General features: G+C 52.1%; 1 protein-coding gene across 2 annotated transcripts; it reads right to left on the bottom strand.

The window, feature by feature from the left end:
- Window positions 1-4929: 4929 nt before the first annotated feature.
- Window positions 4930-22139, bottom strand: TGM1 (transglutaminase 1). Of its 2 annotated transcripts, XM_037744353.1 has the most exons (16): window positions 20160-22139; window positions 19743-19832; window positions 18698-19009; window positions 18362-18550; window positions 16789-17037; window positions 16279-16397; window positions 16043-16150; window positions 15420-15594; window positions 14876-15014; window positions 14632-14735; window positions 12370-12458; window positions 11736-11889; window positions 11344-11625; window positions 11036-11196; window positions 10525-10661; window positions 4930-5336 (listed from the first exon to the last, which is right to left on the bottom strand). In XM_037744353.1, exons 3-16 carry the CDS (start codon window positions 19005-19007, stop codon window positions 5108-5110), a joined length of 2445 nt encoding a protein of 814 aa, XP_037600281.1. In that variant the 5' UTR covers window positions 19008-19009; window positions 19743-19832; window positions 20160-22139; the 3' UTR covers window positions 4930-5107. The 2 variants fall into 2 exon arrangements, with proteins under 2 accessions (XP_037600281.1, XP_037600282.1); XM_037744354.1 differs by lacking the exon at window positions 19743-19832.
- Between the last annotated feature and the right edge of the window lie 28 nt (window positions 22140-22167).

Genomic DNA, 22167 nt, shown 5'->3' on the forward strand with positions numbered 1-22167 from the left:
TGTGTTGCCCAGGCCGGTCTATCTTTATTTTTTGTTTTTGGTATTTATCCTGCTTGGTATTCTCTGAGCTTCCTGGATCTGTATTTGGTGTCTATCATTAATTTGAGAAAATTCTCAGTCATTATCACCTCATTTCTTCTGTTCCTTTATTTTCTCTTCCATTCTGATTATATGTATGCTACTATAATTGTCGGATATTCTGTTCTTTTTCATTTTTTTTTTCCTCTTTGCATTTCAGCTTTGGAAATTTTTTTCCTATGAGGCCGGAAGCCCCAGCTTTGGAAATTCCTGCTGATACTCCTTCAAGCGCACCATGTTCTTTGGCCATGTCCAGTCTATTGATGAGCCCATTACAGGCATTCTTCATTTCTGTTACAGTACCTTTTTTTTTTTTTTTTTTTTTTGAGACAGTGTCTCACTCTGTTGCTCAGGCTGGAGTGCAGTGGCTCAATATCAGCTCACTGCAACCTGCACCTCCCAAGTTCAAGCGATTTTGGTGCCTCAGCCTCCCAAGTAGCTGGGACTACAAATCGTGCGCCACCACGCCTGGCTAATTTTTGTTTTAGTAGCGACAGGGTTTTGCCATGTTGCCCAGGCTGCTCTTGAACTCCTGGCCTCAAGCGATCCACCTGCCTCGGCCTCCCAAAGTGCTGCAATTACAGGCATGAGCTACCGCACCTGGCCCAGTGTTTTTTACTTCTGCATTTCTGTTTTTTCATTAGAATTTTCCTCTCTCTGCTTACATTATCCACGAAACATAATGCTTACCATTATCTTTCATGTTGTCCCCTTTTTCCTTTACAGCTCTTAGCATATTGGCCATAGTTGTTTTACATTCCTGTTCTGATAATTCTAGCTGCCATATCAGAATTTGGTTCTGAAGCTTTCTCTTTCTTCAAACTGTGTATTTTTGTCTTTTAGTGTGCCACGTGATTTTTGTTGTTGTTATGTATGGATAAAAGAAACAGGCAAATAAACCTTTCGTGTGAGGTTTATCTGGCTAGGGGTTAGGCTGTGTTTATTGCTTGATGTAGTTGTAGGTATCAGCTAAAATTTTCTCTGGTGTCCTTGTTACTGTCTCCCCTGTCATCTTTGGTGTTCCCTAGAGACTTCTTAAATAAGGTCTAAGATGTGCAGTTATTTCAGTTGTATTCCCTGTTATTATATGAGAACTCTATTAGTCCTAAGGTGTCAGGGGCGAGGGAAAGCGTTCTGTAGTCCTGTAATTACGTCTCCGTCTTTCAGTAAGCCTGTGCTGGAAGCTGTGACTTTCCTAAGTGCTACTAGACCCTGCTCCCTTCCTCCTTTGTCTCGTCACATGCAGGGAAAACAAGCGTTGGGTATTTCTCTTCCCCCATGTAAAATGCTGGAAATGTGCTATCCTGGCTGGAGCTGGACATGTCCCTTTTCCAGATCAGGCAGGCTCTCTTAATGAATAGTTAGTTTCTCTTGAGGGCAGGCATTATTTTTTTTTTTTTTTTTTTTTGGGAGACGGAGTTTCGCTCTTGTTACCCAGGCTGGAGTGCAATGGCGCGATTTCGGCTCACCGCAACCTCCGCCTCCTGGGTTCAAGCAATTCTCCTGCCTCAGCCTCCTGAGTAGCTGGGACTACAGGCATGCGCCACCATGCCCAGCTAATTTTTTGTATTTTTAGTAGAGACGGGGTTTCACCATGTTGACCAGGATGGTCTCGATCTCTTGACCTCGTGATCCACCCGCCTCGGCCTCCCAAAGTGCTGGGATTACAGGCTTGAGCCACCGCGCCCGGCCCGAGGGCAGGCATTATTAAGGATGGAATACAGGGCCAGGTGTGGCTCACTCCCATAATCCCAGCAATTTGGGAGTCCAAGGCAGGTGGATTGCTTGAGCCCAGGAGTTTGAGACCAACCTGGGCAAAATGGCGAGAGCCCCGTCTCTACAAAATAATTCTAAAAACCAACCAGGCTTGGATGCATACACCTGTAGCCCCAGTTACTCAGGAGGCTGAGGTGGGAGGATTGCCTGAGCCCAGGAGGTCGAGGTTGTAGTGAGCTGTAATCCAGCCTGGGTGACAGAGCAAGAACAGAATGCAATGGATGTATTTCAAAATGGCTACTTTCCTCCTCCCCTCTGCCAGACTCACAGGAGAGGCTCCAGTTTTCACTGTGGGATCCTGGTAAAACTTATGGCCACGTGCCATGGCTCACACCTAGGATTGCATGAGGCTAGGAGTTTAAGACCAACCTGGGCAACATAGCGAGGCCTTGTCTCTACAAAAAAATTTAAAAATTTGCCAGGCATGGTGGTACACACCTGTAGTCCTAGCTACTTGGGCTGAGGCAGGAAGATTGCTTGAGCCCAGGAATTGGAAGCTGTAGTGAGCTGTGATTGTGCCACTGCATTCTAGCCTGGGCAAAACAAAAATAAGAAACGAAAAAAAACAAAAACAAAAAAAGTGTGGGGTGCCCACCTAAGAATGGGACCTCTATTATATATATATATATATTTTTTAAGACCGTCTCACTCTGTCACCCAGGCTGGAGTGCAGTGTCATGATCTTGGCTCACTGCAGCCTTAACTTCCCCAGGCTCAGGTGATCCACCTCAGCCTCCCAAGTAGCTGGATTACAGGCATGTGCCACCAAACCCAGCTACTTTTTGTCTTTTTTGTAGAGATGGGAGTTTTGCCATGTTGCCCAAGCTGGTCTTGAACTCTTGAGCTCAAGTGATCTGCCTGCCTCAGCTTCACAAAGTGCTGGGATTACAGGTCTGAGCCACCATGCCTGGCCACTATAGATTTTTTAGCCTTCAAATTTATCCACCCTAAACCTCCAGCTGTAAGTCAATTACACTTTGAGTTTTCCTACCCTGGTACTGGTTTCCCAGAAGTTTCTGTTTCTGGGCTTCTGCTATGAAGTCGTGATTCTCTGTATCTGCCTTTTTGTCTCTCCAGTTTTAGGGGCAGCAGTTTTCTGTGTGCCCTCAATTCTCTGATAGATCTAACAAGAGTTATTGACTTTCAGTTTGTTCAGCTTGTTTCTTACGAGGGCAGGAGTAAGGACTCCCAAGCTTGTTAGGGGCCAGACTAAAGACCAGAGCTTATTATCTTCCCTTTTATAATATGGTCTTCCTCCTGGGCTTCGTATTTCTGTGCATGGCACCCATGAGTCAGAAACCCAGACCACCACCCTTCTCTTTGTCCTCCCTCCTCTCCAAATTGAATCTGTTACCAAGTCTAATTAGTTCTACAACCTTCAAACCCATCCCCTTTTTTTTCATTCATACTGTCTCTATCCTATTTCAGGTTCTCCTGTCTCTCATCCTGAGAGGACTCTAGTCCTCCTACCTCCAGCCCAACCCCTCTAATTTCTTTTCTATGTTGCTTTCATCATGAATCTTGTGAAATGCAAAACTGATCATATCAACCCTAATTGAAAGCTCCCCCTTACTTTCAGAAGAAAGTCCAGGCCGGTCGCGGTGGCTCAAGCCTGTAATACCAGCACTTTGGGAGGCCGAGGTGGGTGGATCACAAGGTCAAGAGATCGAGACCATCCTGGTCAACATGGTGAAACCCCGTCTCTACTAAAAATACAAAAAATCAGCTGGGCATGGTGGCACATGCCTGTAACCCCAGCTACTCAGGAGGCTGAGGCAGGAGAATTGCCTGAACCCAGGAGGCGGAGGTTGCGGTGAGCCGAGATCGCGCCATTGCACTCCAGCCTGGGTAAAAAGAGCGAAACTCCGTCTCAAAAAAAAAAAGAAAGTCCAAACTCCTAAATATGGCAAAAGGATTTTTAATGACCTGGCCCAAGCTTACTTCTTCAAGCACATCCCTTGCCACTTTGTACTCATCATGCACCCATATGCCAGTCCTCATCCAGCTGTCTGCATTTTCCAAATATACTGTGTCATCTCGTATTTCTGTACTTCACACATGTTGGCTGATTCCTCTGTCCTCTGCCTCTTGGACTTGACTTTTTCTCATATTTCATGAGTCATCTGGTAATCACCTTCATGAAGCCTTTCTGCATCAGTCCAGGCAGAGTCGCCGTTCTCTGGGCCTCTCAGCATCCTGAACATTCCTCTACTACCATGCAGACCCTATCTCATAAGGTTGTTGTAAGGATTCAATGAATTCATAAAGTGCTTGCAACCTGGCTCCTGGTAAGTGTGACATATGCATTTACTGTATTTAGAACGTTTACACATCTGTCACCCCCACTGGGCAGGAGCACCTTACGGGAAGGGCTTGTTTCTTCCTTGTGCGTGTTAAACTACAGATGCCTTAAGGTGTGCACCTTGTTCGTGTGTTTACAGCTCAATTTTAGTTCTCTTTTTCCTGCCCCATGAGCCCTTTGTCTTGAAAGCCTTCTAAACTCAAAGGTTCAAGAAGACATGTGAATTCAGGACCAGAATATCAGGTGCACGATCTCTTGGCTACTGCTGGCCCAGGAAGAATGTAGGCAGTGGGAATGCAGAAAGAAAGAACAGCTGAGAAGAAAAATGAAAGTGTGTTGTTCTTGATCTTTAGTGTGCACAGGAGTCAAACTCTTGGTGAGTTTGTTCTGGGCTTCTGCTACAGGGATTCTGATACACAGTCTGTGCCAGGGCCCATATATCTGGATTATTAATACACATTCAGATGATTGTAATAGAAGAGGTCTAGAGACTACACTTGAAGAACCCTGAGGTAAGGGAACAGTTTCATTCAAACCAAAGCCAAAATCCTCCAAAACACATCCACAGGAAAATTTCCAGGTAGAAGAGAGTTATACTAAGAGTACCAACTCTGTTTCTCTGAGCCTCAACTTCCTTCATGGTCCCCCTCTCTGGTGAGGGACACCAGCCCCTATCAGTAGATGATATAGAAAGGCCATGTGCTGCCCTGGGGCAGACCATGGCTTCATCTGTCTTGGTGTGGCATGGACTGAAAGATGGACAGAACAGCAGCTTCATTAAAAAATAGTTTATTAGCATCTGTGCCCCCAGTGCAAGTGAAGACGGACTCCCTCTCCAGGAGCCCTGGACTCCCCACCTGAGCTCTGGTGAGCTGCTCTGCAGTGGGCCCCCATCTTGGGGCCCAGTGTCCTTGCTCATCTGACTCCAGTCCCATTGCTCCTGGCACAGGGCTAAGCTCCACCTCGAGATGCCATAGGGATGGTCTCTCCCAAGTGACTGTCACCTCCAGCATCTGAGAAGAGGCCTCTGTCCCCAGAGGCTGGGGCCACATCTACCTGGATAACACCGTGCACCTGGGAGAGCTGCGGGCTGTCCAAGCTGGCAATGAGCTGGCGGGGGCCTGGCCGCACAGGCACAAATGTCTGGCGCAGTGTCACTGTCTCATTGCCCCCGATGTCCCTGTGGGGAGAGACAAGGTCATGGGCCTGGAGTAATTGGGGGTGGAGTGGGGAGTAAGAACTGATCCAGGGCAGTTAGGAGGAAGAAGCAGGAGGTGGAACCATTCAGACATTCCCAGGCTCACCTGGAATTTCCACACCCAAGACCAGGAGCCCCAGGGCTACCTCTGCATAGCCAGATCAGCAGCCACCCACCAGCTGCCTGGGCTGGAACTCTTCCCCATCATCTGGGACTCCTCCCTCCCTGCCCCCACATCCACATGGACAAAGACTGCTGACGCCACCCCAGAGGCCTCTCATGCCATCCCCTCCATCACTACTGCTCCTGCTCTAAACAGAACATCTTCATCTCACCTGGTGTTTCCAAAACCAAGAAGACTTCAAAATGAGACTTTGGGAGCCCAACACAATATTTCCAAATACTTTCAGCTTTGACAAGAGCATAGGTTGAAGAAAAGTAATTATTCTCTGCTATGATCATCATTCCAAAGAAAAACCCTTCCTAACAACAAACAACAGACATCTTTAAATGGACATAAACCCTTGTGTCTGTATGTGTGTGTGACAGGCAGGTGCATAAACCACACCACACACACACACACTCTTTCACTCTATTTCATTTTCTCCTTTCCACATGGGCCTCTGAAAAATTGATTCCCAGACCTTCCCTGGGAATCATAATTTCACTAGTCCTCTAATGGGACTCCTCGCTCCCATCCTACTATTGTATTCTGTTCTGCTAACCACTCAGAGGTGAACTAAATCCTTCAAGGGCTTGGCTCCTTTGGTGCTTGTGGCATGAGATCCCGGCTCTCTAACCTGACACACAGGCTCACTGTGACTCAGCTGCTGCTATGAGCACAGCCTCATCATCCCCCACCATTCCTCCTGCTGAGCAGCCCTACCGAATGCCTTCTTCCCCAGACAAACCAGACTCACCTCCACAGTCATGCTTTGCAGTCTTTGTCTTGTATTGAATGAGCATCCAGCTCTGCTTCCCCACCCTGGGTGGCCTTGTGAAGGCCTACTTTTCCTCTAAGGACTGACACACCACTTCCTCAGTGAGGGCTCCCCTGAGCACCTCCTGCCTCTAGGAAAAGGAATCTCACCCTTCTCTGAGCTCCTCCAGCAACCTGCACATTTCACTTTATGCATTGAACATGACTGCATTTATTGCATTTGCTTATGCCTGTGGGAATCTGTCCTTCCTGCCTTTGCCTAAACCTTACCTCTGGCCCCCTATTAACCCAAGCCTGCCCTTGTGGACCCTCTCCAGACATAGAACTTGTACAGTCACTATTGTCCTCTAAGAGAATGAGCTAACATCCCTAACTCCAAGGATGAATTCTTTTCAGGGCAAAGCATTTGGCCTGGAGCCTGGTTCTGAGCAGTTTCCCTGAACCACTTTATTCCCTCTTCTACCACTTGTTAGCTGTGAGGTTTAGGAGAAGCTACTTAACTTCTCTGATCCTCACTTTCTGGGTCATAAAATGGAAGTGAAAGTAAAAGGAAGAGTGGGATCTGATTGTCTTGAAGGTACTTCTGAGCTCCATGAAGGAGGGAAGTAGGGATATATAATAGAATGTAGTATGATAGGAAGTCTATAAAGTAAGTCTGTAACTTAATGGATAGGCTATGCCCTGACTGCTTACAAATCTGCATTCTTAATTTTTGCTCACTTTTTCATAAATAAAAGATTCAAGGTTGTTCAAGCTCAGACCAGCCCTCAGAAGTCTATTTAATCTATATCATAATTGAACTGTAATATTTCAGAAAGTAACCTTTACATTGCAATAACTATTTCCAAGAGAAACTGTTTTCTAGATGGAAATGTCAAGATCTCTCCCTGCACCTTGTGAGATGGGGACTTTACCACACCTCTTTAGTGAGTTGAAGCTGAGTACAAGCTATCTACTAAAAGTGGGATGTTCCTGGAACTAAGTTGGTCATGAAACCAACTCCCCAACAAGGACACCAGAACTTAAACATTGAAATGAGCATTGTCCAATTGTGTACTTCTTCAATCATATTCCCTGGGCTTGAAACATTAAAAAAAAAACTCCTCCTGGACTCTTCCTCAGGGCCATTCACACACACACACACACACACACACACACACACACACACACACACACACACACACACGTGTGCTCAGTGATGCAACAGTTAGCCTGTCCTTCCTTCAGTGTGCCTCGGTTCTGATGGAAAAGGGCAGTTACCCACCTGTTCGCTTGTCTTATTAATTCGTCTTAGCTCTAAATGACTTCAGATTTCTCCCCAAAGTCAAATCTACCCCTAAGAAGGCAGACTGACCACTCTGATGACATTCTAGAGGATATGATTCAGGCCCTGAGGGAAATTCCCAGGAAGGGTTTGGAACAGACTTCTAGCCTCCCTGGCGACTGCTTTTGGTGGTGACAACAGCCATCTGGAGGAGTGAGTTCTAGAATGTTTATTAAGTGGCCAGTCACCACGCTGGGGTGGCACACCTTATGCTATAATGGGGTTCCATGCCACAGCCTTTGATGTGCAAATGAGAGGCGAAGTACACCCATCTTGGAATCTTATGTATCTGAACCAGCAGCTCAGAGATGTCCCCCTGGAGGCTCCCAGTTGTTCTAGAGGCTCTGATCTGGGCTCATAGCAGCTATGGAGCCACAGACTGTCCAGGGAGGACCTGCCTTGAGAAACCATCATCCAACCCTGTCTTCTACTGTAGGGAGACTCATATAAGCCCTATAGCTAAAGATGGGACAGGTCCCCCAACACTCAACACAGCGGCCCTTTCCTTACTTCCAGGCAGGGGCAAGAGGCAAAGGCCTGATGGGGCTGCTGAGGCAAGTCCAGCTCTGGGGATCCCTTAGGACCAGGAACCTCTCCCCACCATGGTGGGGGTGTGGGTAAGAGATGTCTGCTGGGCAAGACTAGCAGAGCAGGCTATCCGGGGGGGTCAGAGGCTCCCCTGACTGAGCTGCCAGAGACCCTGGTAGGGTGACATGAGGAAAGCCCTCCTTTGTGACACATCATAGTATTTCCAAGGGCCCAGGCTGGGGCAAAGATCAACATAGCTGCCTTCTCAGCTTTGGCCTAATGGCGAAGGTGGTGGCCACCACCAGGAGAGCTGCTATGTGTGAGGGAGGGGTGGGCAGAATGTACAGGGGGTCCTCTGCTTCCTCTCCTCAGTTTCCCACCCCAAGCCATTGCTCTTTCTCAGGAGTCCTCTATCTGAAGACGAAGCCTGCCCATGTCCCAGAACGCTGATCTAGAAGGCCAGGCTCTGGCCTGCTCTGCTTTCCCTCTGTGCTTTTCTTAGGGAGGGACAGGGGACCATGTGTGAGTCTGAACCAGAGATGACAGCAACAGGCCCAGGAACACAGCATGTGTGTGTCCTCATTGCACCCAGGGGCTTGCCCAGCCGGGGATCAGGCCCAGATAGGTTGGGTAAGAGCCTGAGGGATGGGGTTCTCTCCTCTGGAACTGCTACTTGGCCCTCATGGCACAAAACAAGCAACGAGCTTCAGAGCCTGTGTGGTGTACACCACAGTGGGAAGAACAGAGTTTCCCTACAAACTGTGAGACCGTGTGTGATATGGCCGCCAGCTTTCCCATCTGTGAGTGGGGGTGATAATGGCAATAATAAAAATAACAACTACCAATGGAGCACTAACTTTGTGCCAACAAGACCCTAGGTCCAGAGGTTATTCCTATCCCTGCTTTATAGATGAGAACACTAAGGCTTGAAGGAGATAAGCTGCTTGCCTAAAGGCATATAGCCAGTAAGTGACAGAGCTGGGACCTGAACCCACATCTTTAGGGTTCCAAAACTTTGTGTGTGTGTGTGTTTGTGTGTGTGAGACAGAGAGAGAGAGGGTGTCTCACTTTGTTGCCGTGTGTATGTGGGTGTGTGTGTGTGTCTGTGAGAGAGAGAGAGAGAGATGGAGTCTCACTTTGTCTCCCAAGCTGGAGTACAGTGGCACAAACATAGCTCACTGCAGCCTCAACCTCCCCGGGCTCAGGTGATCCTCCCACTTCAGCCTTCCAAGTAGCTGGGACAACAGGCACACACTACCATACCTGGTTAATTTGTACGTTTGTTTTTGTGACAGTCTTGCTTTGTTGCCAGGTGCCAGGCTGGAGTGCAGTGGTGCGATCTCGGCTCACTGCAACCTCCACCTGGCGTGTTCAAGCAATTCTCCCGCCTCAGCCTCCCGAGTAGCTGGGACTACAGGTGCACGCTACCACGCCCAGCTAATTTTTGTATTTTTAGTAGAGACAGGGTTTCACCATGGTCTCGATCTCTTGACCTCGTGATCTACCCACCTTGCCCTCCCAAAGTGCTGGGATTACAGGCGTGAGCCACTGCCCACGGTTAATTTTTTTAAAATTATTTACAGAGACAGGGTTTCACCATGTTGCCCAGGCTGGTCTTCAACTCCTGGGCTCAAGTGATCCACTCACCTCAGCCTGCCAAAGTGCTGGGATTACAGGCGTGAAACAGCACGCCTGGCCCAAAACTTTGCTTTTAATCCTATGATGACCTTTAATGTACTTTTTTTTTTTCAAGATGGAGTCTGGTTCTGTTGCCTAGGCTGGAGTGCAGTGGCACAATCTCAGTTCACTGCAACCTCCACCTCCTGAGTCCAAGCGATTCTCCTGCCCTAGCCTCCCGAGTAGCTGGGATTACAGGCTCCTGCCATCATACCTGGTTAATTTTTGTATTTTAGTAGAGACGGGGTTTCACCTTGTTGGCCAGGCTGGTCTCGAACACCTGACCTCAAGTGATCTACCTGCCTCGGCCTCCCAAAGTTCTGGGATTACAGGTGTGAGTCACCGCATCTGACCTTTTAATGTGCTTTAAAGAGTTTTTTGTCCAAAGCAGATAATATTCCTGAAAGTGCCTGGTCAGTTCAGCGTTGGGCAAATACATTAGCAATGAGTTGCTAACCATTCCTATGTGGGGCTTTAGCTCCCTAATTAGATAGTGAGGCAGGCCAGGGACAGAGGACAGCACCAGGTTCCTAGGAGGTCTCCCTAAAGGCTGGTGGGACTGAGCTGGGTCAGGAGGTATTGCTTGGTTGGGCCCTGACAGAACGTACTTATCCAGACAGAGAGGAAGCAAAGCTGGGAGCCAGCGCAGCCTGCAGGGAAGGCCAGAGTGGCAGCAGGGGCAGGGGAGAGGCCAGACTCACCCAACGTTGAGGATCTTGGGTCTCTGTAACCCGGAGCCCTCAAGCCGGAAGACGACATTGGTGAGGGTGACGGGCAGGGGGTTCTTGAAGACAATCTGTACTTCACACTCCTGGCCAACCACTGCTGCTCCCAGTAACTGAGAGAAAAAGAGGCCCATCCCCCACATCAGAGACCCTGGCCAAACACATGGGGACCGTACACTGCACTAGAGGAGAAGCTGCTTAGAAGCAAAACCTCCTCCTGAACCCCACATTTATCCTCCTGACAGAAGGCTCCTCAAAGTCAGAGAAGAAACTTCAAGCTACTCCCCAACAAAGGCTGTCACAGAACCAGAGACATAAGATCCCATGCTACAGATGAGGAAACTGAGGCCCCAGAGCCAGTCCTTGATCTTCTCCTACAAAGGCTCATCAGGCCAGCTTGCTCCTGGCTTAGCGCCCTCCTCTGATGTCCTTATCCCCTGGCCTTCACTCCTTGACCACCCCTCATGCCCCGGCAACACGCATTCACCGTGAGGGAGAGATCTGGGGTGCGCAGACGGAAGGTGTGCTGCTTGGCCAGCACCTGCCCGCTCTCCTTGACATGGCCTGAGACGTTGAGCAGCATGGCCCCCTGGTCCACAAGGTGGGGCCGGTATTCCTTGTAGGCCACGGGCATGGTCACACGGTCCGCTGAGGAGAAGAGGCATGGTGTTACTGAGGCCTGTTTTCCTATACACGGCCTCCCGCAGGGACTCCCCACTGCTCCTGGGGTCTCCATTTCCACAGCCCTGAGGTGCCCAGCCATCCAGGGGGTAGGGTTGGGTAAGGAGCACTTACAGGCCCCCGGTGCCAGCGCCACTTCCTTCTTTGTCTCCTTGAAGATAGTCCCAGTGACACCAGTATAGTAGGTGACTGAGAGATAGAGGTGCAGTTTCACTGTGCGGGGACTGCTGCTTTGATTGGTCAGCATCACAGAGACGTTCAGATCCTGCCCCATCACTGCGTCCTGTGCCTCCACCTGCATGGCCACATCCTCAGCTGAGCCCCGGTTGGCGTACACGTTGGGTTTGCTGCCGTGGGCTGCTGCTGTCTCTACTGCCTTCCGCTCCGCATCTGAGCCTGGGGGTTGAGGGTCAAGGGTGAGGTTCCAATTCCCACTTGGGTGGGCGAGCACTCAGCAGGAACATTTGTCATGGGGCCCAGGGCTGGCTGGGTTGGGGGAATAGTACCTTCTGGATGCTTATAGAGGTAGGTGATGTCCTCCCGCATGTTGGAGCCAACGGCCTTGGTGACAATGAGTGTGCCGATGGCCTTCTCCTCAACATACACAATCTTGAAGCTGCCATCATCCTGCCGCTGCCAGTACACCTTGTCACTATTCACCTGTGGTGGGGGTGGGGGTGGGAGTGAGCAGGAATGAGTGAGCCAGAGAGTCTGAGGATGCCTGACTCCTGGCCTCCTTCCCCTGATCCCTAGAGCTGGGGGACAGGGCATGGTCCCAAGGGTGGGAGCTTCCGGGCAGAGCCAAGGGGAAACTTTCCAAGATGAGCCAGACAAGGCCAGAGTGCAGGGAAGAAGCTGGTCTGGGAGGCTCCTTGCAGTGCACTTTGGTAATAATAACAGTCATCCCTCATGCTCATTGGCTGACTTTATGACTAGTGAAGCAGTTTCATACCCATTATCTCTTTTGATCCTGAGTACAGGAAGCAAGGCAGCCTTGATTATCCCCTTTTACAGGTGAGGAAACTGACTTGTATAATGAGTGACTTGCCCAGGATTGCACAGCTGGTCAGTCAGCGGTGAAGCTGGGACCAGAGAACCCCGGACTGAAGCCCAAGAAAGTACCTGGAGCCCAGCCCTCACCTCAGCAAAAATGAAAGGTGTATCATACTTCATGTAGACCAGGCCATTCTTGATGGACTCCACGGAGCAGGGGCCACAGCAGAAGATGCCTAGGGAGTGAGGACACAGGCGAGGGATCTGAGAAGGCCGGGAGGGACCTTTGGACTGTGGGTGAGGTCCATACAGGGCCCCAGGCCTGGTCCCACTGCCTGGTGGCCTCTGGAACAAGGCCATCGGCCTTCACCCAAACACTTGGAAGTCAGTTGACAGCCAGTCCAACACAGGGATGGAAAACAAAGAGAGAGCTCCATTTGGCTCTCAGTCCACTTTCCTCAGCCCAGGCTGCTCTGCTGGAGGACAAGGGTGGGTACAGATGTGCGAACTAGCCTGCCTGATAACCAAGTCCTGGGTACGCTCTTTCATGGCTGGCCGACACTGGATGTCCACTATCTGTGATCCCCGGAGGACAGGACCCCCCATCCTTTATCATAACCAACCCAGAGTCCACAGTGGCCCTGCCTGCTGGCTGGGAGCGCAAGGACGCCACTGCCACCACCACTCCAGAGAGACTCGGAACAACCCACAACTCTGCAGCCTGCTGCCCTCTCTACTTGGGGGAGCTGGTGGGAAATAAGAGTCTGCCTTTATCATACTCAGGAGGCTGCCTAGAAGAGACAGGCTGACAGGAGGAGGCCTGGCAGGGGAGGGCAGAGTTAGTACCATCCAACAGGAAAGAATCTTAGACAACACCTAACACTACACACTCCTTTAAAGACAGGGAAACTGCAAGCCGAAGTGCATGCCTGGATCCCACAAGACAGGCGGTGCAGGGAGAATGAAAGGAGCTAAGACTTTTTGAGTAGCTAATAAGCTCCTGGCATGCTGCTGGTCCCTTCATATACAGGAGTTCTCATTTAATCCTCCCAATCACTCTATATGGTATATACTGTCCCCAAATTGCATCCAAACCACCAAAGCCTAAAAGTGTGAGGTCCTAGCCCAAGAGCACACATTTGAGAAGTGATCAGGCTGGGATCAAGCCCCCGTCTGGCTGTCCCTGAGCTCCCTGACTGATGTCCACCATGTCACCTCCCAGAGCTGGGGGCCAGAGCTCAGATCCAGTGTCTGGGCCAGGCCGTTTCAGCATCACAGACGTCACTGGGTTGCACAGCTCAGGGGGCAGCGTTGATATAGATGAGTGAGAGGCAGCGTGCTGGGAAGACGCCAGGGGAGTAATGTAGGCTGGAGAGGGCTCTCTGACCTGGGGTGAGTAAGGGAGAGGCTGGACAGAAGGCAGCTGGCAGGGCAGGCCTGGTGGCCTGGGGCTGGAGTATCACAGTAGGAAGGGGTGGGGGGTTGTTTGAGAACAGAGTGTACAGTAGTTCTAATTTCTGCAGAAACGTGTATGTGGACACAGAAAAGAGATCTGTGGGTTATATCAACAGTGATTATATATTAAGGCTGGGTCATAAGAGCTATTTTCTTCTTTGAACCTATCTAAGCCCTGATTTTTTTTGATACTATATATATAACTCCCAGTGAGCAATGGAACAGACAGGAAGGAACTTGGTGAAAGCAAGAGTATATGCTAGACTGGACTTGCTCTGTTGCTGACCTACCACCCTGTGCCCCAGAGGAGATCACTCCACCTCTTTGGCCATCCTTTGGAGTGGGTCCCAAATCTGGTTGATCTTCAGAATCACCAGAAGAACTTTAAAAAATATACATTATTAGCATCTATCCTTGGAAAGTCTAATGTGTCAGGTTTGGGGTAGAACCTAGAAATGTGCTTAAAAAATATTTTTGAAAAAAAAACCCCAAATACCTCCTGAGAGAGAACAGGGAACCTTTACATTTCGTGTTATTCAATTCTATACTACTTTCCTTCCAAACATGTATTACTTATAAAAATAACTTTAAAGGGTCCTTCAATTAATTATCTCCAGGATATGTAAGTTAAAAAGCAAGTAAGAATAGTGAATATGAATTCTCTTTCACTGAATACTCTTACATCTTTTGAATCTTGAAACTCCCTTCTATATTAACCATGATTAATAAAATAAACCATTATAAATAAGTAAAATTTAGGCAAATAGAGAGTTATATAGAAAGGTAAAAACTAATGGCCACCTGGTGGTTCAGCTGATAAACCCGTTTAAAAAGCCATGGGGTTATGGGGCTTGACTCTCTCCCAGCCCAGCACTGACACTCTGGACTATGTTACTCAGGAGAGGAAGATAAGCAGGGGCACGGTGGGGAGTTGGGGGGCGGGGGCTGCCTCACCACTGCTAGTCTCCTGGGGCGTGGCATCCACCACCTGCCACCCGTCAAAGCCCGAGGGCAGATCGGGCCTCTTCATCCAGCAGTCATTCCATACATGGAAGTTCCTGGATGGACGTGGAGGGAGACCCTGAGCCCCAGGGTCAGGAGTCCAGGGTTTCCCCAGCACCCCGGCCCTGCCCACCCTCCACCTCCAAGGTTCAGGTCATCATTCTTCAGCAGAGATGGGCAGTCCATCCTAGCTCACCAGACAGAATCATGGTTCAGGTGCTCCAGGGGCTTCATATTCTCATCGAAGTAGATGTCCATGGTAAGCGATGTGTCTGTGTCATGGGCAGAGTTGAAGTTGGTGACAGTACGGGTGGCCAGACCCAGGCAGCGCAGCACTGTGGAGAAGCCAAGGTTGGGGTTCAAGGCATGGGTTGAGGGCAAGTGATGTATTGTGTCAGGAATATCAGGGGGAGAAGGGAAACTAGGATTGCCACGCTGGGCATGGACTGCCAGGGCCAGGGTCCCTAGGGTCAGAATGCCTTTGGGCCACAAAGCACTTAGGGTCAGGGGAAGCTAGGCCACCTGCTTGGCTCAGTCCCTGCCTGTCCCTTCTCCCTCCTTTTCCTTAGGCCTCTCTCTGTTGTTAACAGTAATTAATGATAATTAAGGCCAGCCTATCATCCACCCGCCTCATCCTGCACTGTAGCCACAGCTGGGCAGGGCTGGGTGACGGTGGAGCCTGGCTTTCCTCCCTTCTCCCTGTCGGGCCCAGGCCACTCCTGTCCCAGTCCCTCTACTACCTGTAGTGGTCACGCCAGCAAAGACCCAGCACTGGCCATAGGGGACGGAATAGCCGGTGCGTAGGTAGCTAAGCAGGATCTCCACGCTGCCCACCCACGCTGATGGGTTGGTGCCTCGGGAGTAATCACCAGACCAGTTCCCAATCAGGACTCCATTGTCATCCAGGGAGTTCACCTGCCCAGGACAGGATGAAACAGGGCTGAGGTGGAGGAGGGGCTCAGGACTTGCCATGTGGTCCCTGGCCCAGCCCCGACCCTGCAACCACCCCTTGCCCCTAAATGCCTCATAATCCAGACATCAGTCTGAGCGCCACCCAGCCCTTCCCTGAGCCATCTGCCCCCTCCCTCCCACCCAGGCTCTGACACAGGAATGTGAATCCTGGGTGTGCCAAGTTTTGGGTTTGGCCCTACATTCCACAGAAGCTGGGACAGGAGCCAGGAAAGGCAAGGTAGGGGGCAGTCAAAGGAGAGAAGAGGCGAGACCCCTTCCTGACGTATCTTTTGCAAGGGCAGGGGAAGGGCTGGGGGTCCTAGAGGAATCCAGAAAGGGCAGGATGAGGGTGGGGGTGCGGTGAGGGAGCAGGCAGACACACAGTAGGGCTCAGAGACGTGAGGGTGCTCACCATGGCAGAGATGACCCGGGAGACACTGACTGGGTCTCCACGGCCTCCATATGGCATCCCCCGCCGGTCCAGGATGTACAAGCAGGCATCCAGCACCCCGTGGTCAAACTGGTAGGAGGGACAGAGGGCAGAGGTGATAGCCTGAACCCTAGGCCAGCACCCTGCTCCAATACCCCAGCCCCCACATCCACCCCAGCTCCCCTGGTTGCATATGACCCTGGCCAGCTACACCATACCTGGCCATAGTTCCAGGTCCGCTCGCCAATCTGTGCTTCGGTCCCGTAGTAAATTCTCCCAGATTCATTAAGCACATACTCCTGCCGCCAATCCTCATGGTCCACGTACACAATGTCCTCTGTGTCCCCAGAACACACAAAACTGGTTCCCTCCAGTTCTCTCCCTGGGCCTCACCTACTCCTTGGCCAGTTCTGCAGGACTTGTGTCCACAGAAGAAAAGGTGGGGATGCCCCTAGCCTGACAGGACTGCAGCGTGAGGACAGGGGGAGCATGACAGATGGTGGAGGAGATTGGCCGTAGCCGGGGCCTTGGCCAGGAGCGGTATGGTTGGCTGTGTGACCCTGGGCTGGCCACCTTTCTGCACCAGGCCTTGGTCCTCCCATCTGCACGATGGGAGGCTGGCTTCTCCTGGGGTCAGGCACCTAGGCACCCTGCTGCATTGGAGGGCAGGAAGCCCTGCCCTATCCTTCCCTCCCACCTACCCTCTGCTCCAGACCCCAGCTGCTCACCTGGGCACCAGGGGTTGAAGAGGATGTAGATCTCGTTGCGGGGGTCAAAGGGCAACTGGAACTCCCCAGCGTCTGACTGTGTGCGGACTGTGAACTGAAACTTGCCGATGATGGCATTTGGAGAGGTGTGGACCCGCAGGTTCAAATTCTGTCCATTGGTCTTCACCACCTGGGCCTTCCAGCCGCCACTGCCCCCCTTACCCACTGGGATGATCACGTGTGTGCCCTTGCCCACCTCGGGGTTGTTTCCTAGAGTAGGGAATTGGCAATTAGCTGGTGACTCCTCCCTAAGGAGAAGGGATAGAGCCTGGGACTTCTTCCGGCCCCACCCAAAATGTGTATGAGCCACTGTGTATGTCCCTGCATTGGGCCATCGCCTTATTCTCTCACAATCTCCCTCAGAGCAGCCCTGTCCCCACCCGATGTTTGCCCACATGTTAGGGCAGGGCCCTAGTCCAACATCCCAAACCTGTTCCCCTGACACTGAACTCTGAGGTGGGGAGGAGAGACCAGGGCTCTTGTCACCTTCTGCCTGCCTGACTGTTGCAGTGCCTGGGCTGGAGGGGCAGAGCCATCCTGGCCAGGTGCAGATTCACCTGTCCGTATGAAAGGGCAGTCCAGGCTGGGTGCAGTGGCTCATGCCTGTAATCCCAGCACTTTGGGAGGCCAAGGTGGGCAGATCATGAGGTCAGGAGATCAAGACCATCCTGGCTAACATGGTGAAACCCCATCTCTACTAAAAATACAAAAAATTAGCCAGGTGTGGTGGCATGCGCCTGTAGTTCCAGCTACTTGGAAAGCTGAGGCAGGAGAATCACTTCAATCCAGGAGGTGGAGGTTGCAGTGAGCTGAGATTGTACCACTGGACTCCAGCTTGAGTGACAGAGCAAGACTTGGTCTCAAAAAAAAAAAAAGAAAAAAAAGAAAGGGCAGTCCAGATCCTGAAGGCCAACCCTGCCTATTCCCTGGGGCTGCAGTTTCCAGAGCCCAGGGCATCCCTGGTGGAGATGGTAGGGGTACCTGGGAAATTAGAGGCTGAGGTGGGCAAGGTTAAGCCCTAATCAAAGGGTAAAAGGAGTCGCCCGCCCCAGGCAGGAGCATAATCACCAGCCTGAGAAGTCAAGCTCCACCAAGCAACGAGGTGAGGGAGGCACCTGCCCTGGATCATGGGGACAGAGGGACAGAGACAGAGACAGAAAATTGGCAGAGATGGGGGGCGTCAAAGGAGAGAGGGAGAGAGAGAGAGAGAAGAGAGAACCAGCCACATCCTGGGGAAAGAGAACAGACGCTGGAAGGACAGCGCAGCAATGCCAAAGAAGGCACCAAGGCAGGCCCTGAAGAGGAGTACTCTGAGATGGATGCTCCAGGAGGCTTGAGGAGGGTGGGCTTGGAAAACATGGAAACACCAAGACCCTCTCTGAGACACGCCCCCAGGGGCACACCCACACATTTGCACCTGCCTTATCTGGCAGAGGTGAGGAGTGGGGCAGGGAGGAGCCTAAAGACCTCTCTGACCCTAATGCCAGCCTCTCCCCACCAAATATAGGGCCTTCCCACTCCAGGCCCCACTGACCGATGAGTAACTCAAGGGTGATGCGATCAGAGGATTCATAGGTCCGGGACAGGACGAGGAGCACGTGGAAAGGCTGCCCGCGGCGTACTATCAGCTCGTCATACTCATACTCGTCTGTGTGGTGCTCTCGGCGGTTCTGGTCTGAGCGTGAGCTCATCAAGTCCACACCGGTCACTACTAGCATCCCCTCTGCAAGGGCACAGCTTCGGGTCAGTGAAGCCCCATGGGAACCCAGGCCCTCATCATTAGTCTCCGATCCCCCAGAAATGCCAGAATGAGTCTCTGGTCCCATTAAAGCCTTTCACCTCTCAGCCGAGGAGGACAGACTGTTCTCACCTCGGATGGTGCCATCTCCAGCTGCATTGACACCACTGCCCCAGGAGATAGGCCGGTGGGAGACTGAGCCCCGGGAGCCAGGCCTTCGGGTTCCAGAGCTGGACCCTCGGTCCCTGGAGTCAGAGGGTTCAGGTCCCCAGTCGTCATCTGCTGCATTTCGGCATGAACAGCAGCCACAGCAGCGAGCCCAGAAGGAACGGCCTCCTCTGCGAGAGCGTCTCTCTGGCTCTGGCTCTGGTGAAGGCGTGGTAGGGGGCTGCCAGGGGTTCCCACCCCAACGGCCCACGTCGGAACGTGGTCCGTCCATCATGCCTGTTAGGAAGAGGCAGAGGTGGCTTCTTAACCCAGGTAGCCCCAGCCGCCCGACCCAGAAACCCTCCATCCAGGCAGCTGATTCGGTCCCAGCCCGATGACTGAGACAGTCCCACCATGGCCCAGAGATTCCCCAGACACATCCAGAGACCTTCCCTGAAGTCCATTCAGACACCCAGAGAAGCTTCTCACATTGCAGAGAACAGCCTTTCCCTCAACCCCACCAAACCACATCCAAAAAACTCCCCAGTGGAGAAACCCACTCAAGGATCTGTCCCAGGAAATGCACAGTTCCCTGCATGGACGCTTGTCACAGCCTCAAGACCTAGCTGCACACACATCAGAGTGCTCCAGCATCCCTGGGCCTGGTCCCTCCACCTGCTGGCTCCACAGTTTAGAGGTAGAGGTGCACAATGCTCACAGCCTCTAGGACTTATTTCTTAGCAGAAATCCCCCAACTCAAGGCTCCTCAGGAGACCCTGGGGCCTGGGGTCCTTGGCATTCCCAAGTCTGGGAAGACTCCATTTGGGGTTGCCAGGAGGGGTAGGGCATGGTAGGTGCCTGGAGCCTGTGCCCAGTGCAGGGAAAGCAGAGTCTTGGTGTTGGGGAACAGCCTGGCTGGGGCTGACAGGTACACAGCTGGCCCACAACCCACTTTGCTGGATCCCAGCATGAACCCCGATAGTGTGGGCCACCTGGGTTCAGCACCTTGCTGCCCATGGGAGCCCCTCACCTGGCAGCAGTGTTGGCAATCGCAGCGCTGGGTCCTGGGGTCAAGATGGAACAGGTCAGGATGGATGGGACGGGACCCACGGACTGGATGCTGCCGGGACAGGCCTGGTAAGTGACTTATGTGAGAGGGAGGGGCCAAACTGCTGTGGGGAGTGGAAGGAAGAGGCCAGGCCTCTGGGCGGGGAACAGGGAAAAGATGCTAGAGAGGGAACAGGGGTGAGGTCTGGCTTAGGCTGGGCTTTATTGTGATCCACCAGGGTGTGGATGGCTCCTGGCACCAGGCTGATAACTAACAGACTGGGCATGTGAGGAGTACCTTCTTCCGAATGAAGAAGCTGCAAGGACAGTGGGGCAGGCAGGCCCTTCCACCCACAGCCCTGTCTGGCTGACCTTCTGGTCCCATGCACAGGCTGCCTACCTTGGCTCTCACAGGCTCCTGCTGCCGAGCTCAGCACAGCCCAGTCCAGGCTCAGCCCTGTGAAACTGGCCCAGGGGCCTGGTCCTGGAACTCATCCTGCCCAGGGAGGTCCCAGAATCCCAGGCTGCAGACTGGTGACATCAGCAGCCAGGCCCTCAGACTGGCTCCACCAGCTAACCCCTGACCTGCTGGCTCTACCAGATATTCTGACTTCCCCAACCCCCAAATCTGTCCCTTCTTCCTCAGCTGCTTTACAGCCCCAGGCATGAGTGAGCTGCCCCCCAAGTTTTGGATTAGGGGGATCAGAGTAGGCGCAATCTCACTTTACGCCCCCACCCCTGCTGTAGCCTGGGGCTTGGGGAAGGCTTAGGTCTTTCCACTTAGGCTTGGGTGGGAACTGAGTCCCCCTTCCAGGGGTGCAGATTACCCCCTTCTCTCACTGCGAGGAGTCTCTGCTCAGCTGGACTTGAGGATTCCTTTTACCAACCTGGAATTCTTCCTGGGAATCCAGACCAACCGGCTCAGGCCCCTGTCCTGTGTGCATCCTAACTCCACCCCGGAACCGGGGAAACACCAAGGATGGCACTGAGGCAATCCCAGGGCAGAGGAGGAGGCTATGCATCTTCAGGGAGGCTCTCCTTTGGTCTTGTTCTTGGGCCCATCAGCCAGGGGCTTCTTCCTTCTTTCCTTCCTTCCCATTGGTATCCCAGCTCTGCCCACGGGCCGCCAAGCAGACAGTGAAAATAGGTTGATAAAAAGACACAAGGAAGCAGAATCCAGGAGGGGCTGTTTGGTGATGCATCAGGCAGGGAGGTGCCATGGGGACTGGGGACAAAGAGGCCCCAGGAACTGGCAGGGAGCCCTCCACACCCACACTGCCTTTTCTTGTCCAGCTCCAAGCACCAGAACCTGCCTGGAGGGAGGTGGAGGGGAACAGGTCTGCCCTACCTCCAACACCCTCAGTTGGCACACCAGTGGAAATCAAACTTCCAAGCAGGTCAGCCAGAGGGCTTCGTGCTGGGGCTGGGTGTTTGTGCATCAATGCAGATACGGGAAGGGGCAGGGCCCTGGTTGTCCGGATGTGTGTGAGCACATGTGGGCCCAGGTGGATCCCAGACAACCAGGAAGATGCCTTTGTCACACTCTCTCTAGCTTTAATCAGTCTTTCTCTCCCCCTCCAGCCAGATTTGAGTTAGTGCCTTAACCCCTGAGCCAGTCCCCTTCCCCCACCAACACTCAGGCCTCTCTAGGTCAGGACAAGGTGTGTACATGGTATGTGTGGGGGCACACCATAGGAGTGGACACTCAGCTCAGGACTTGAAGGAGCCAAGGCCAGGCTGCTGCCCAATCATTCCTTAGCAATACAGAAGCAAGAACGTGAGTCTAGAGTCCTAGACCAAGGGTAGTGACAACTTTGGTTTCAGTGCTGATTTGCTCAGCAACCTTGGGCAAGTCTCAACAGCAGTTTCCTCATCAGTACACTGGGCCTAATCATTTCATCCCTGAAAGCCTGTGAGGATCAAATGTTATCAAGTATGCTAATGAGTACTTCAACCGTAGAATGCTACTCACAGGGACCGATACTGTTGTTAAGGCAGGGCGGAGCAAGGGCACCCTGGCCCACTCCTGGGAACACGAAGCCCTTAAGCCTCCCTGGCTGTGGTGAATGGGGGCCAGGGCAGACAGGACATCTGAAAAGTGCAGGGGTCATGGGAAAAACCTGTATGATGCTTCCAGCTGGAGAAACTCACAGCTGCTCTGCAACTCAGCCAGAACCAGAACCTGATCCCAAGCCCTATTCCTGCTTGGAATCTAGACCCAGCCTCAGCTCCCACCCCAAACCAGAAGGTAAACTCAAGCTCAGCCCTCACCCTGAACTCTGACCCAAACACTGAGGTCTTGGCTGTCCCTGAGAGGAAACAGCAGGATGATGCAGAAAGAATGAGCCAGGAACACCCCACGTCTCCCCACGTCTCTTCCCTTTCTTTTCCCAAAATTTTTGACCTGC

Source organism: Cebus imitator, unplaced genomic scaffold (genome assembly GCF_001604975.1).
Source record: "Cebus imitator isolate Cc_AM_T3 unplaced genomic scaffold, Cebus_imitator-1.0 Scaffold170, whole genome shotgun sequence".
Lineage (NCBI taxonomy): Eukaryota > Metazoa > Chordata > Mammalia > Primates > Cebidae > Cebus > Cebus imitator.

What these genes read in the sequence shown, in the direction of transcription:
- TGM1 (XM_037744354.1), bottom strand. Translation starts at nt 19,007, where the DNA reads ATGATGGACGGACCACGTTCCGACGTGGGCCGTTGGGGTGGGAACCCC. An exon ending in CACCCTTGAGTTACTCATCG is followed by an intron (nt 17,038 to 18,361) that starts GTCAGTGGGGCC and finishes TCCCTACTCTAG; the next exon opens with GAAACAACCCCGAGGTGGGC. An exon ending in CCTCTATAAGCATCCAGAAG is followed by an intron (nt 11,626 to 11,735) that starts GTACTATTCCCC and finishes CTCAACCCCCAG; the next exon opens with GCTCAGATGCGGAGCGGAAG.